Source organism: Lemur catta, chromosome 14 (assembly GCF_020740605.2).
Source record: "Lemur catta isolate mLemCat1 chromosome 14, mLemCat1.pri, whole genome shotgun sequence".
NCBI classification, from domain to species: Eukaryota; Metazoa; Chordata; class Mammalia; order Primates; family Lemuridae; genus Lemur; species Lemur catta.
The window spans coordinates 14,827,212-14,842,613 of NC_059141.1; the positions used below are offsets into that span (position 1 = coordinate 14,827,212).

A 15,402-nucleotide genomic window follows, 5' to 3' on the forward strand; every position below is an offset into this window, starting at 1 on the left:
AAAAAAGAAAAAGAAAATCTACAAAGACATCACTACAGAACACCATAAATTGGTCTACCTTTCTGCTACTCTGAAACATTAAACATCAGAAGACAGTATCTTAACAGCTATAGATTCCTAAGAAGAGCAAGATCTAAAACTATTATAGCCAATCCAATATATATATAGTTACATACATATCTGCATGTCACATATATGCAATTGATGGCAGTTCCTATATATAAATAAGAATATATCTAAAGCATATACCTCTCTCAAAAACGTTACTTGAAGATATATCACAGCTGACTATAAGACTAGAAAGTTAAGAATAGGTAAGTCACAAAAGAGGAGCATTTATTCTCTTCAAGGATGCCACACTAAGAAAATAATACAGTCTATGAATGCTGACACCTAGCCTCAATATATAGTGACAAGCCAGAAAAAACCTAAGTGTTTAACATAAAGGAAATATTCCCATTAGAAAATATTACCACTATTAATAATGATTACAAAGAGTTTTTAATGACGTGGGAGAAGGCTTTCAATATAATCTTAATGTAAATAGAATATAAAATATATATATCACATATAAATAAAATACATGAAAAAATACTGTGATGAAATATGCTAAAACTTTAACAGTTGCTACCTTTTAACCAGTGTGATTATGGATAATTTTCTCCCTGTTTCTTGATAAAGTTTTTTTTTTCCTACAAAATAAGAGGTTTTCAAAAACCCTTGTTATTAAAATAAAATTTTTTAAATTAGGAAAAAATACAATTTTAAAGACTATATGGAAACTTTAAGATATAATATTGAGAAAAGCAATATAATATTATACATGAATCATGACAAAGATTGGCAGGGAATACTTGTATCAATGTGGAAATAGGCTGTTTCAAGGTAGAGGGATTAAAAACAATTTTTTTCTTTTAAAAAAATTCCTTTACTATTACTATTTTATGTCTTATAGGAAAAATGCGGCTTAAAAAGAATGCCCCCAGATAAAACATGTTAGTTATATCTTCAATGTAGTAGTATTATGGAAAAAGACATCTTTCTGACGTCAGCAACCACATTCCTGCCTCCAGTTTCCCAAAGACCACTCAGGTTCATGTTCATGTTCCAAACAATTACTATTATTACCAGGTAGGCTAAACTCTTTGAGGGCAGTGCTTTTTAATGTCTTACACTCTATCCCCAGCACTCAGCCCAATGTTTAGGAAATTTCCAGCGTTTGAGAAATATTTGGTGAATGAACAAATGAATAATAGAAGGAAAGACTATTTCACTTCATAGGTACATCTTCTGGTTAAAAGATTCTTTGCATTTATCCAATTTTTACAGCGTCTCCAATGTTGAAAACTACAAGGATGCTTTGCTTCAGGAATTCTCATCATTCATCATAGATTGCTTGCTCCACGGAAATCCAGCCGGAGCCAAAACCTGGTGCCATATTTTTATTTCTCTTTTTCCATTTCAAAAGAAAAAGCTGTAGTTAATTCTAATTTTCCTGCGGGCAGAGGGAAGGGGAACTTTTTATGTATGTGAAAGAATGGCAACCCCCCCAGCCATCTGAGGATAGTTCCTCCCAGGAACACCTGTTTGCTCCAATTGAAGCCTGTCCAAATTGAGTCCTGGGGATCAGGAGCTTCCTCTTCAAATGTCCCACCATTCTACAATATTTATTCCCCACCTGTCTGATGGCCGTGATAGCTTGGGAATGCTCCAGCCAGGGAAAGCTGTTTCTTGGCCCTGACATGGCAGAGCCAGCAGCTAATATTCACCCAGAATCTGGTCTGGATCCAGTTGCCCCAGAGTTCAAATATGCCTCTTCTTTTCACAGTCTGCTAGGATTAGCAAAAGTTCTCAAGGAGGGGGAGGTAAATAATTTTTCACTTTCATACCGAGATGCTGCAAAAGCAAGTTACATCATTCACTGTTTTGATTTTTGAGTTTTCCACTCATATTTAACACTTAGTATTCCAGTCATATTAACAGTTATCCAATACTAAAAACAAAGATTGGTAACTTAATTCCCTCCCCACCCCCCCAAAAAAACTGTTAAAATCAGGAAAGTAAAATGCAATAAAAACAATCCTAAACACATAATTCAACATGTAATTCAGGGAAGGAAAAAGAGATGCCCACATTAATCTCCAGTTATAATAGTGAAATAATGTTTTATTTAAAAAATTCTAGCCATGAGAAACTGTATATTTGAAAAGCTTATATAAAGCCTTATAAAATAAGAGACCTTTTATCTCTTCCAGATCCATGAGCTTGAAAATACTTTATCTATGCAATTTCAAGGCACATAAAAACCCCAGTGAATAAATAAAATGTTCTTTTTTTCCTTTATACAGAAGCTTTAAAAATTATCCATATAAATAGCTTGGCCTTGAACAAACAGATTAAAAGACCTAAAAGGCTATGGCTTCAGATCATGTATACAGAACAGAAAATGAATGCTTTTCTTTATTGGCTGTGCAAGTTTTCTACTAACTAAAATTCTATAAGCCCATTTGATGAGAAAGATTTAATTGGAACACATGAAAAAATTCAATATTTTTAAGTGATACACTTATTAAATAATATGCCACAATAAAATAATCCATGTACTTTGCCCCTGTTCTTTGCATATATTTGTGAATCATATAGATAGTATATGTAGTCAACATGCAGGATTATCTCAAAGGCCACAAAGTTTCAGAAATATGTAATTTTAGTCAAGTGTGTGGAAAATTTGCAATATTTTCCTAAAATTGGGACACAGCATTTGAAAAAGTTTTCCATAATTGTTTATAATTAGATCTATTTAGGTGATTTCAAGCCTTCCTTATTTGCTTGAAGAAACTCTTAAACTGCACCACAATTTAAAAAAAACTTAAGCTTAATTTAAGGTAAAGGTAAAATTGAAGGTTCTTTTTTCTGTCATCTCCTATAGCGGTGATATCTCACTTACAACATAGCACAAGTTACTATGTATTGTTGTTGCTTAAAACGTGTAAACCAAGGCCCCCAAATTAGATATTAAGCTACCTGGGAGTAGAGTTTTGAGTCTGTTGAATCTCCAAGGCCTAACATACTCCCTTTTATACAGTAAACATTAAACAGTTGCTGTTGAAGACAATGCTGATGCTGTTACTGCTAGAATGCTGCTAAGAACATTTTTGTGGCTAAAACCAGGGTGGATACTGGACCATGTTTTGCCCTATCTTGGTGGAATGACTTTGGGCAAGACTCAACTTTGGCAGGTCCTAATTATAACACAAGGATAACAACGATAACACCAATTCACAGAGTTCTTATGAAGAAAACTTTAAATGAAATAATGCATGTGAATGTTCCTTGTAAACCATAAGGCCCTATAGAAATTTTACTTATTACGATTGTCTTTAAGGACTCACTGTTGACAAATGGTCCGATATCCCAAGGAAGGCATCCCTGCATTTGCACTTTATTATTGAAGTTTGTGGACAAATTCAAAATAAGTGCTTCCTGTAGGCCAACACATTTCAAATGAGCCAGAGTATCAAAGTAATTAAGTGGTATTTAGCTAGGAAATTGGACATAGTTCTATAACTATGTCTCATTTCTCAACTTTTTATGGAGGCGGTTGTAGATTTTTGTTAATTTTATGAAAATTTAATGGAAAATTCCCAGAGAGATGCATATAAATGCATACACACAAAAATTTTCAGAAAACTCCAGTGGTTTAAGACTCTGTGAAGCCCACCCTAGGAAAGGAACCATGGCCCTATGGCTTGTGATAGAGAGTGTGGCTTCATGAAAGCACTTGGGGACTTGATTCAGACATCTTTAACTGATGTGGGAATTAAAAGACTAACAGTTTCTTTTCCCTCATCCTAAAATCATTGAGCCTTCAGAAGGTGGACAGTGGAGTGCCTTTCTCCTACGTAAACTACAGTTGTACAGGAAACTGGGATACTGTCCTTTCATAATTCTAAGCTGCTTCAACCCCCTTTTTAAAATTTTGGACAAATTTATCATCCTGGAATTTTCCCCATTGATAATCATATTTTAGTTCCAAAGTTGTTCATATAACTTTGCAAAAGAAGTCACAAGCCTTTTAAAAAGGGTATTGAGGTTAAAAAAAAAATGATTATGCCTCCTATCATGTCAGCTTCTGCTTTGTCGAAAAATGTTGGAGTCAATTTTAAATAAAAAATGAAAACAGCCTCAATTAATACTAGCAAGGTGGCCAGACATCACAACTTAAGAAATATTTCAATTATACTTTTGGATATTGAATGTATTTCTTAACTGTGGGTCTTTTCTTTTTCCATACAAGAATTCTTTCTTAATACCTAGATGACAAGTTCTCAAGATATACACAGTTGTTTCTTATTATGGCTTCCCTGGAAAACATTTCTGGGAAAGTACAATTCCCAGCCACTTACTTTGTTTACAACAGACAAAACTGCTTGTGTGGTATAAATAGGAGTCTGTCCTTAAATGCTGCTGAGAAATAAAATGCAACCATGAAAAGGAGCCATTTCCTGCCCTAAAGGTGGCTTAAAAAAAATTCTTAGCTACTTTAGGAACAGCACTAAAGTATAAATAATAATTATCAATTGCCGCATAATAAAAGACTAATTTTATAGGGGAAAAAACAAACCCAGAACCAAAAACAAGCTACATATTCCAGAGATGCCCTCAGAACTGTCAGCATTAGAAGGTTTTCTTACCCTGCAAGATGATGAAACCCCCTTTTGTCCTCCTGGTTTGTGATGTATATCTATAACTCGTCCTTGTTTGTGCAGATAAGCCTCGCCTTGTCTCTCTAACTGCACTTTCAAAAGCAGATTCACAGTTGTTTGACTTTTGATCTGGGTAGCAGCTAGCTCGACCACCTGCACTGTGCATGAGCTGTGACTGAGCTTGCTTTGTCCCATCTTATAACACAGCAAGCCTTTTCAGATTGATGTGTGAATACGCTAATTTACAATGTGAGCGTTCAAACAAAAAATATGGTGGTGGCAGTGGTGGTGGCAGTGGTGCTGGCGGTGGCAGCAGCAGAAGAAGGGGAAGATTTGTGAAGGGAGAAGCCCTAACCCTCGATTTATAAAGTTCAGATATTGTTCATTGCCTCTGGCATTTAATGAAACAGATGGCCTAAGGCCACCCTCAACTTACAATGGAGCAGACAGTGGTGTAATGGTGTGGGGGCCTGGAATTATAAAATGTTGTTTGGTGATGGTATATGTTAATAAATAGCCATTTACGAGGGGGGCTGAGGGCTCCATTACTTGTTTATAAGGAAGGCCCAGGGCTCCTTGCTTAGAGTTAACAGCTCAAGGCTGTGTTCAAAGAAGGCATTGATGGTGAAGGTAAAGTGCACCCTTCATACTCTACGTCGCATTAAAGAATGGCATGCATCCAGGGGAAAAAAGGAAAATCATAAAAGAAAACTAATGCAAGAATTAGGTCAAATGGTGGCTCACAATAGAGGAAACGATAAGATGCTTTTCTATTGTGATTAAATAATGGACAAAAATATTCTCGTATTGTGAAGTTACATGTTTTATCTTTGAATGAACATGTTTACATGTAGCCAAAGTGCAATAAAGAAAACTCCATAGGGTTTCAACTAAATTATACCCTTATGAACCTAGATAGCAACTTTGAAATTAATTTCAGCCGTTCTTCCAAAGATTATTCACCGATGAGGCCTATATCAGGGTGACATGGCCCTGACTTAAAAGTGAGAAGGCTCCTACCATTAGTAACTTACAATAAAGAGAAGAGAGGCTTGACCTCAGGGTCCTGAAGAGAACTGGTCCTGTAGGAACTCCTCATTCTCTTGGGGCAGAAACGCGCTGTGTGTACGATCATGAACCTCCAGTCACCATTTGATTGACTATTTATCAAGGGTCCATCTTTGTGGCAAGAAGGCTACGTTCAGACTCAACTAAGGCTATTTTTTGTATTTCCTGCTTTTGCTTTCAGGTAGGAAATTTTGCAAGTATCTAGGAATGTGTATAGGAGTTTATTGAAAGTCCATACTTTGGAGGTGCTAAAGTGATTCCTTTTATTCTCTTTCCCTGTATTTCCTCTCCTATTTATTTCGGCTGGTTGCACAATACAATGGGGAGCTGTAAAAAAATCCTTTTGGGGATGAGGGTAGGGGATAAGAATGATCTAGAAGAAAATTAAGAAGTAGCTGCTAATAACTGAAATACAAAGTAGATGATGCTAGTGTCTTGTGAGAAATGCAAACTGCTGTGAAGGACCAGAGTAAGGAAAGATCACTCTGCCTGGGAGACTGATGAAGGCTGAAGGAGACAGTGGTAGTTCACTGAGATCTGGAGCGTAGATAAAAGTTTGTCTGGAATATTTCGAAGGTAACATCTGTTGTTTTTGCCTACCCAGTATCTATTCCCCTTTCTGGAAAAAGGACTATGCTCCCTCATTCTGTCTGTCCATTCCCTGCACAGTGTCCCATGTATAGACATCAGATCACAGATTAATGGAGCTTTTACCTAACAGAGCCCATGACAATCAATAAGGCTCCATGCTATGAGTTTTGTCGGAAGTATTGGGAAGAAAAAATTGCGATATTCAGTGGGTATCACTGAGAGGCTGGCCAAAGCTTTGTCTCCAAAAGGGGAAACCCTGACAAAGGATGGAACTCACACATGAGAGATCTGAGACGAGAAGTGGAAAGAGCAAGACGTAAGTTGTCTGCTTCCAGGGCTATTTTCCCACCATACTGGACTCTTTTTTTTTTTTTTTTTTTGAGACAGAGTGTCACTTTGTTGCCCGGGCTAGAGTGAGTGCCGTGGCATCAGCCTAGCTCACAGCAACCTCAGACTCCTGGGCTTAAGCGATCCTACTGCCTCAGCCTCCCTAGTAGCTGGGACTACAGGCATGAGCCACCATGCCCGGCTAATTTTTTTGTATATATATTTTTAGTTGGCCAGATAATTTCTTTCTATTTTTAGTAGAGACGGGGTCTCACTCTTGCTCAGGCTGGTCTCGAACTCCTGACCTCGAGCGATCCACCCGCCTCGGCCTCCCAGAGCTAGGATTACAGGCGTGAGCCACCGCGCCCGGCCTCATACTGGACTCTTACCCTTCCTCTGTATAGAATTCTCCACACAGATGTGCAGACAATTGTTCCTGAAAGCACCGAGCAAACCCTACCAGAACCACCATTTAGGCTGGGCTGCAGGCAATCCGCTGTGGCTCCTGTGTGCCAAAGGAGTCCTGAGTTGAGTGTGTTTTTAAAGAGCCCTTTAGAATTGTTTTATTTTGGAGCATAGACTCTGTGGTGTTAATCAAAACCAATGAAAACCAACAATGTGCGGTGGAAAGTCTATAATCTCCCTTACCCTCCAGTGTTTGACAAGTAGCATTGTTAGGAAATTTTATTTTTATATCTAACTTCGTATCATCTGGAGCCTTGTCCTTGTTGGAAAAAACAGCCCTGCTTTTAATTATTCAAATGAAATTCCTGCATGTGGGTCAAGAGGCATGTGCCCTGGTGGGTAAGAGGTGGGCTCTGGAGCCGCACTGGCTCTGCCACTTTCTTTCCAGCTATCAGCCTTCGGCAAGAATCTCCCCTCACTGCACCTCGGTCTTCTTGTCTGCAAAGTAGGGATAACAATAGCCCCTACTGCGTAAATCCTTATAAGGGTTAGATGACTCACTACGTGTAAAGTACACACAACAGTGCCTGGTCCATAATAAGGTTTCAGTAAATGTTGGAATGTTGGTTATTATCACTATTGTCACTGCTTAAAAAAAAAAAATAAGCCTGAGAGCAAAGGCTAAAATTAAAATGTTAATTAATAGTTATTTTAGGTGATAAATTTTAAAGTGATGTTTTTAAATTTGCTTTTTTAAGAGTTTCCTAGGTCTTTATATAACATTAAAAATTAATAATGATAATCAATCCCATCATTCTTTCCTTACGTCCCTGTTTCTCTAAGTGCCACCATTCTCCCTTCCCTCTGGGACTCTTGCCCGGCAACACTTGTTGAACTAGCGGAGTATTCAGAGCGCTGCCTCACAACAGCTGATACTAACAACAGTTCTCTTACTTCTTAAAATAAGAGAAAGAATATCTGCCTTACAGAGTTTCCATGAAGATGAAGAAAGATGAAGTATACCAAATATCCAGGACCGTGCCTGCCACCTACGAGGTCTCAGTGCATGCATAAGTTGCAGTTTTTTGGTTATGAAAGGACACAGTAGAGTGTGGGTTCTGGATTTCCTGGCCAGGAAAATGAGAGTGAACATGGGGGTGGGGGGACGACGACATGCAACTGGCAATGTTTAATAGGTCTTATTTTTCTATTTACTATAACAATGAACTAGTTTAAGGAAATTGTTTACTACCACAATCATTTCACAGAAAAAAATGGCATTATAACGGCATATAACCTTAAAAATCAGCATAAAAATACTCATCAGTTTCATCTTACTCTTCTTATTTCACCATTAGTGAGTGTAAACTGGCTCTGATCTGTAAACTAGCCTTTTGGAACCTTGTGTGGTATGTTCAAAAGAGCAAGCTAAGTTCATATCCTAATTCTGCACCTTTCTATAGATGTGACTCTGGGTAATTTACTTAACTTCACTAGACTCAGTTAGCCTCATCTGTAAAATGGGCATAATGATATTGCCTCCACAGGGGTAAGGATTAGATAACATGTGTAACACGTGGTTTAGGGTCTCTCTCTCTCTCTCTCTCTCTCTCACACACACACACACACACACACACACACACACTTCGGGCTCAATCAATGCAGCTGGTAGAGTTATCATTGACAGATAACTTTAGATGCTCCATTCGAGTGTCTGACACTAGACCAAAAGTCTATGTTTAAAGGCACAAGAATGTTATTCAAGAGAAACATATATAAGGAAATCAAAAGCTGTTCTTCAGTTTGATAAAAACATCACCCATGTTGGCCTTGAAGAGATCATAGGATAAAGGCAACGAATCAACTGTATAGTAATAGATTTATTCACATAAAAAGAACTAAGATTTTTTTAAAAAAATTTTCCCTTTGTAGCATTACTCTAGCTCAGATCCTAAATCTATTAAGTCCAAAGAATCCATAGCAAATTTAATCATTTTATGCAGAAGGAACAAGCACTTGATTAAAAGCTGAAGAATAACTTAGAGGTCAAGATTTTACTACACTAATATCAGGTCAGGGCCCATGTTCATTACTGGTATGTAAAACACGCCAAGAAGAAGGAATGAGATAAACAGAGAAAAGGAGGGAGGGAGGGAAATAGGAAGAGAGGGGGAGAAGTGGATGTGGGGAGGGAGAGAGAGAGAGAAAGAAAGAGAAAGAGAAGTGAAAACATAAATGCAAGGTACCGTGAGAGGAGATATCCTTTTCAGTGTATAAAAATTGAGAGCAAATTTTCAAGGACATGTTTCTCACAAGTCTTGAAAACTATGCTGAATTTTCAGACATTGTAATAAGAACAATTAAAATATAACCAAATGTTTCCTGGAGAAAATGAAGGGGGGGAGGAGGAGGGAAAAGAATGAGTTTTTAAAGAAGCTTAAACATCTAGCCATGGCATATTTGAGAAGAAATCTGTTCATTAAAAAAAAATTATATTTCTATAGCTTACAGATCTTGCATTGGCATTTCTGGTATACTTACTATTAGGAATCATTATGACAGTACATTCAAGTTTTCCAGATGTTTTACTTGTCATTCTACCAAAGCAACAAGACTATGTTTAAAATGCAAAATGTGATAGCAATGATAGGTGGCAATTATTTCCTAGATTGACTCAGAAGCAACTGCTAACAAAAATACATGCATTAAGTAATATTGTATGAACAGGGCTAGCTGGGTCAACTGCATTTAATACCATCTGCTCTGTTTATATTACAAATCAAAAGACCTCCCAGCAGGTCCATGCATAAAGAAGTTACAAGTCACCATACTCATGCTGGAAGGAGAAACAACATTCATTTTCTGAAGGAAATATTCTAGGGGGTGTGTGTGTGTGTGTTAATAGTTGGGGCAAATATAGACAGTATAGAGGAGAGAGGAAATTATTTGATATTGAGATTGTCAAACAGGAAAAATATTTTTTAAAAATATCATATATGCCATTTCTTTTTGTAAGCCTCTCGCCAGCATATACAATGTAGTTGATGAGCCAACATAAAATTGTAACATGTCTTCCAAATTTATGTCAAAGGAGCTCTCAAACTATAACTTTGTTACATTCCTGAGGTTCACAAATTTAAAAACAATCCAGGTTTAAAAAATTGAAAACAACTTGCAATCTTTTTTAAAATAAAATAATTCCTTAGTCTGATATATTATAGAATATATAATCCCAGTCACACAGAACTTATCATATGAAAACAGGCCTATGTTGTATGCAGGTGAACATCTATACTGCACAAAGAGGACATTTATTTCTTTTATACATTTGTGCAGGTGATAGTTGAGCCCATGATTCAATATTATAATGTTTCTTAAATCAGAGGCACCTGTTGACACACAACATAGCTATGCAGTTTTGGTAAGAACAAGAGTAAGAGAATGTGGCTTCTCTTTCTGAAATAAAATCTTACCAGTGCTGGAAGCAAATGCTATGTGAATGGCAGGGCTGTTATCAAGGAAGCAAAAATCAGAGCATTACATAAAAGATTTTGGTACATAAACGCTGGTTCCATTTCTCTAGAGACTGCTTTTCTAGAGGATAATCAAAATAACGAAGTAAAGAGTTTGGTAAAAATGTTTATGTCTTTTCCCCAGTCCAAAATAAATTGTATATCACATAGGATAGTAATTAGAAACTAAAACAAAACCACCACCTGCATTTGGTCCCCAAAGACCCAAAGAGATTATGGCATTGATTAAAAATATCTAGATATTGTGGCTGACACCAAGATCCCAGCTATGCCTAGGAAAAAACATTGTCACACATACAAGCAGGTAGACCTAAGAGTTTCCTTGGTTCACACATAGCAAGGTGATGTCCATCTGGGGATTTTTATTTCTGTTCAAATTCTAGATACATCCCAAAATGAGATGAGTCAGTGATTGACTGAGTTTGCCTACAAAGAGAACCCCAAGTAGATTTCAAGAGAGTAATTTTCTTCTGTAGGCTTCTTAAACGACCACGTTAGTATGATTTCCCTACAGAAAGCCCAGTCAAAGGTTGCAGAAGTTGTTTGTGCTTCACCCTCTCTAAATGACTTGCAAATTTATTCAAACACAACATGAGGAGATGCTTTATTTGTTGAAATAACTGTCTGCAGTGTCCTGCACTAAAGGGTGAGGTACATCAAGCAGAAACATGGACAGAAATACATTAGTTTCAAAACCCATAAATCCTTATTTGAATCTGCCAACGTGAAAGCCACGAAGAGCCCGAATAAACTATTTTTCCTAAATGCTACATCTGATTAAGCCATACCATTAAATGACAGCTGAACTTTAACATTAATATGATATTATTTAAATAACCACATGATTTTTTTTTACACTAAAAATGATGAATGATTTCTGGACAGCGCAATTGACATAAAGCAGGAGGACTCTTTAATGAGATTTGACAAAATGGAGACATATGCAGAATATTCGTTACAGCTCACGTTGCAGGAGCCCTCCCTGGGAAGCAATAGAGGTTTTTTCCCCCCCTTTCTTTTTTATTGTCTATAGGCACTGAAGCATTCCTTTCAATCGCCACTTCCTTTCTCCGTGAATTTTGAGTTTTTCTTAGGTCATTTACACATTACTCTGAATCAGAAAATTTGGTGGTTTTTGGTTCTGCATTGGGACTGTGTGTCCAGGAAAAGGAGAGGCGATATAGCACTAGGTCAGCCTTGGCTGCCCGTGTCCCAGGAGCTTTAGGCTCACTACTGGTCAGGCCGACAGAAGAATCTCATCGGCCTTGTAAATTAAACAACCACACATTTGATCGGTTCACATGCAATAAATCTCTAACACAACAAACATATTTTTAGCAAATTATTGTATATGGATAGATAATCAGAGAAGACTTTAGTTATTTGTAAACAGCTGTCACTATAGTATCAACTATAAAGCGGATTTCCTTCTTTAAAATTCTAATGAAGCTATTCCAGAGGTCATGCTCAACATTCCTCATTCACTTTTCTGTCTACAGTTCCAAACTGACAGTCACGCTAGATGATAGTCTTATTTGGTAGACTCTGCATGTAAAATAATTCCATGCTGAATATACTTATATTACCTACACTCATTCATTTACTTTTTCATACTCATACATTTTCCATCAAAGTTTAGTTGCACATATAAAACATAAACATTTGCTTGCTAGCACATACGAATTCAGATTATTCAAATAATCTTACATTTTATAAATTATCTTTCAGTATATACATAAAATGGAAATGCTTTCCCAAACAGCGTCCCTTAAAGAAATGAAAACAAGGCAACAGAGAGCAAAGCTAATACCAAGTGTACTCCTGATAGTGACAAGCCTCTATAAGAAGGAGGCTAGACTATCAAAATAGAAAATAAATCAGACTGTTCCTGCCATGGGGCCTTCCTCAGGCTATTAAAAAATACTTTATGTCTAACCCTAATTTTTTCCATAGCTTGAGGTAACCCCCCTAGCTCAAGCCTTCTCTCTAATCTGTATTAGTATGTGTCCCTGTCCAAACAAGAGTTAATATCAGTGCTGTTTTATTTCAAAAGGGTTTTGACACAGGGTACTAAGAGCAGAAGCTCAAAAGCCTGTAAAATGCCCCATCACAACTTGATGAAAACAGTTTTAAAAAACAGAAAGAGAGGAAGACAGGTCCCTACCTTGCTCTTACCTTCGCAACATCCCCGTCAGGATCCTGGAGCTTTTCCCTAAGTTAGCGTCTGTTTCCCGAAGCTGGAAGAAGAAAAGCAACATCAAAACAAAATGAAACTATGTGCACTTAAGATTATTTCTAAAGTGCATGGCAAACAACAATGTATTCCATGATAGAAAATCCAAACAATGAAAATGCTTAAATATACAAAAATACATACATTTCTGATAACTATGCAAACTACAAAAATTCTTAGATTCTGAAAATGACATGTGAGGGGTAATCCCAGGAGCTTTAAACTGGATACTTGAACTGGATATAAAAGCAAGTGTCTCACAGGCTGACAACAATTAAAGTACACCTGGTAATTCATCTCCAGTTTACGAATGGACAATGTCTTAAAAATAAAAACAAAAACAAAATGAATGGAGGAAGGAAAAGACGTCAATATTTTTACAGCTTTCACTCTGAAAGATTGACATATGCCAAAATCTCCCTCAATGACCTTCTCCGCTATGGAGATTAATAAAATATCCACCTGGGGGCATTTCGGATGGAAATACAGAGTCAGCTTCTTTTTTCTCCATCTCACTCTCTTTCTTTTCCTCTATACAGACTTTACGCCCCTCTTCCTCCCTAGCCATATTTATGCAAACTCACATCTATGTAACTGTTACTGTGTATGTCCCAGTGACCTTTCCTTTACGTTGTCTCATTTGCTGAATACGTGAAGAAACTGTATCACTTGTGCTCACCCTTTCACGTGCCCGCTGTATCTTTTCTCTGTCGTGACTGAGGTTTTCCAACATCTCCTGACCGATTTGCTCTATGGAAAGGAAAATTTGAGTAAGTAAAGATGATGCGGGGTACATGTGAGAATAACTTTCCAAAGTATCAAAGTGACATGAAATGTTAAAGTAGCTTATATATACATCAGACACATAGTTCAATTCAGGCATTTGACAAATATAAATAGGATTTGATAAATGTACCTATTTATCTTAGGTATGATTAGAAATTTGATCTATAGAACATAACCCACATGGCGATCATGATTTAGAGGTGACATGACTTGCCCGGGCCACTCCAGCAAGTTATCAGCAAAGATGGAGGAGAGTCCAGGTCCAAGGATCTATTATCTTGTCATCGTGGAATTTAGCCTTTGGTTTTTACAGGTTATAAGGAATGTTAATGATTCTGCTCTACCTTCTCTATTTGTTATGGCACCATTTTGCATATGTAAGTCAGTCTCCATTTAGAACAATTTTGATTTTAATGTGTTCACCGTGCATAAGTCATCCCCCTGTTCTCACCTACTGTAGCTTATTGGTAGTAGGACTATCTCTATGCTTCTGTACTCTAAGAGGTAAGGACTCCATTAATGTGTCATCAGCTTCTATAGATAATTGAGTCAAGTCAAGGGGAGGTGCACTCATTAAGTAGTTGAGGAGAGCTCATGCTGGAGACAGTGCTTTTACCCGAGAACTTCCAAACATTTATACTGGTATAAGCAGCTTAGAACATTCATTAAAAAGCTAAGTTCCAGTGGGGTTTTCCCCTGCCGTGATCATCTTGTTTGGCTGGCACTAGGCAGTCTCTCACCCTTTTACAAGACAGTAGGTATGTCCTCACCTCACAAACATCCAGTTGCCTTGAATAAATTTGTTTTTAGACTCATTCTCCATTACCTGGAAGGTGCCTTGTTCTATGCTAGCAGAACACCAATCTGCCTCTCTTAAATCTTGGCAACTTGTCTGACTTCCATATTCTGTATCTCTCTATCTTTCCCTCTTGTATTGTCTCTTTACCTATAACAACAATCATCTCTGGCTTATAAACTTAGAGAAACATTGAGCAAGCATCTATTGTAATAATAGCAAATAATCTAATAAAGTCACGAAGAAATCACCATGGTAGTTATTTGCCTCATGCATGTACACTGACAAACTTTTTAAAAGGACATCTTAAAAACCACAGAGCAGCCGTTAGACCACATTGAGAGCTTTGGCTATAAATTCACACTGCTTGAGCCAAAATCCCAGTGTGGACCCTTACTAGTTACATGGCCTCATGTCAGAGTTAGCTAACTTCACTGTGCCTCAGTTTATTTATAAAATGGGAAGAATAATAATAGTATTATAACATGGGGCTGTTTTAGGGTTCAGTGAGATAATTTAGTTAAAATATTTAGTACAATGACTGGCTCAGAACAATAATAATAAGCATTGATCGAATAATGAGGATTTTTACAAATAAATCAGTGGACTATTAGGACTTTGACACTCTCCTATCCTGGTTCTGTCGTAACTCACTTGAGCTAGAATTTTATTCATAGGATACAATATCTGTCCTACTTTTCTCACAAAATCAATGGTATGATCAAATGAGATAACCTAAGTAACAATGTTGTGGAAGCTAGAGGGTGCCGTACAAATGCATGTCATTGTACAGTACATAAGATTCAAAGCAGTCAACAAATAATCAGAGTCCCCAACATGTGCCAGGTATAGGTGCCAGGGACATGGCCAGTAAACAAGAGCAAGCATTTGCACTCATGGAACTTCCATGCTAGTAGTGAAGATTTAGCAGTTCAAGGCAAATGTTGCAGCAAAATT

General features: G+C 37.2%; 1 protein-coding gene across 4 annotated transcripts in view; it reads right to left on the reverse strand.

Moving 5' to 3' along the window:
- The window catches only part of VTI1A (vesicle transport through interaction with t-SNAREs 1A), a 327,835-nt gene that overhangs the window by 123,228 nt on the left and 189,205 nt on the right, over window positions 1-15,402 (reverse strand). For 2 of the 4 annotated variants that reach the window (XM_045568128.1, XM_045568127.1), the window contains 2 exons: window positions 13,543-13,613; window positions 12,806-12,867 (listed from right to left, as the gene is read on the reverse strand). In XM_045568128.1, coding sequence (XP_045424084.1) covers window positions 12,806-12,867; window positions 13,543-13,613 — 133 coding nt within the window. Of the gene's footprint in view, window positions 1-12,794; window positions 12,868-13,542; window positions 13,614-15,402 lie in introns of all 4 variants that reach the window. The other 2 variants (XM_045568130.1, XM_045568129.1) reach the window with 1 other exon arrangement.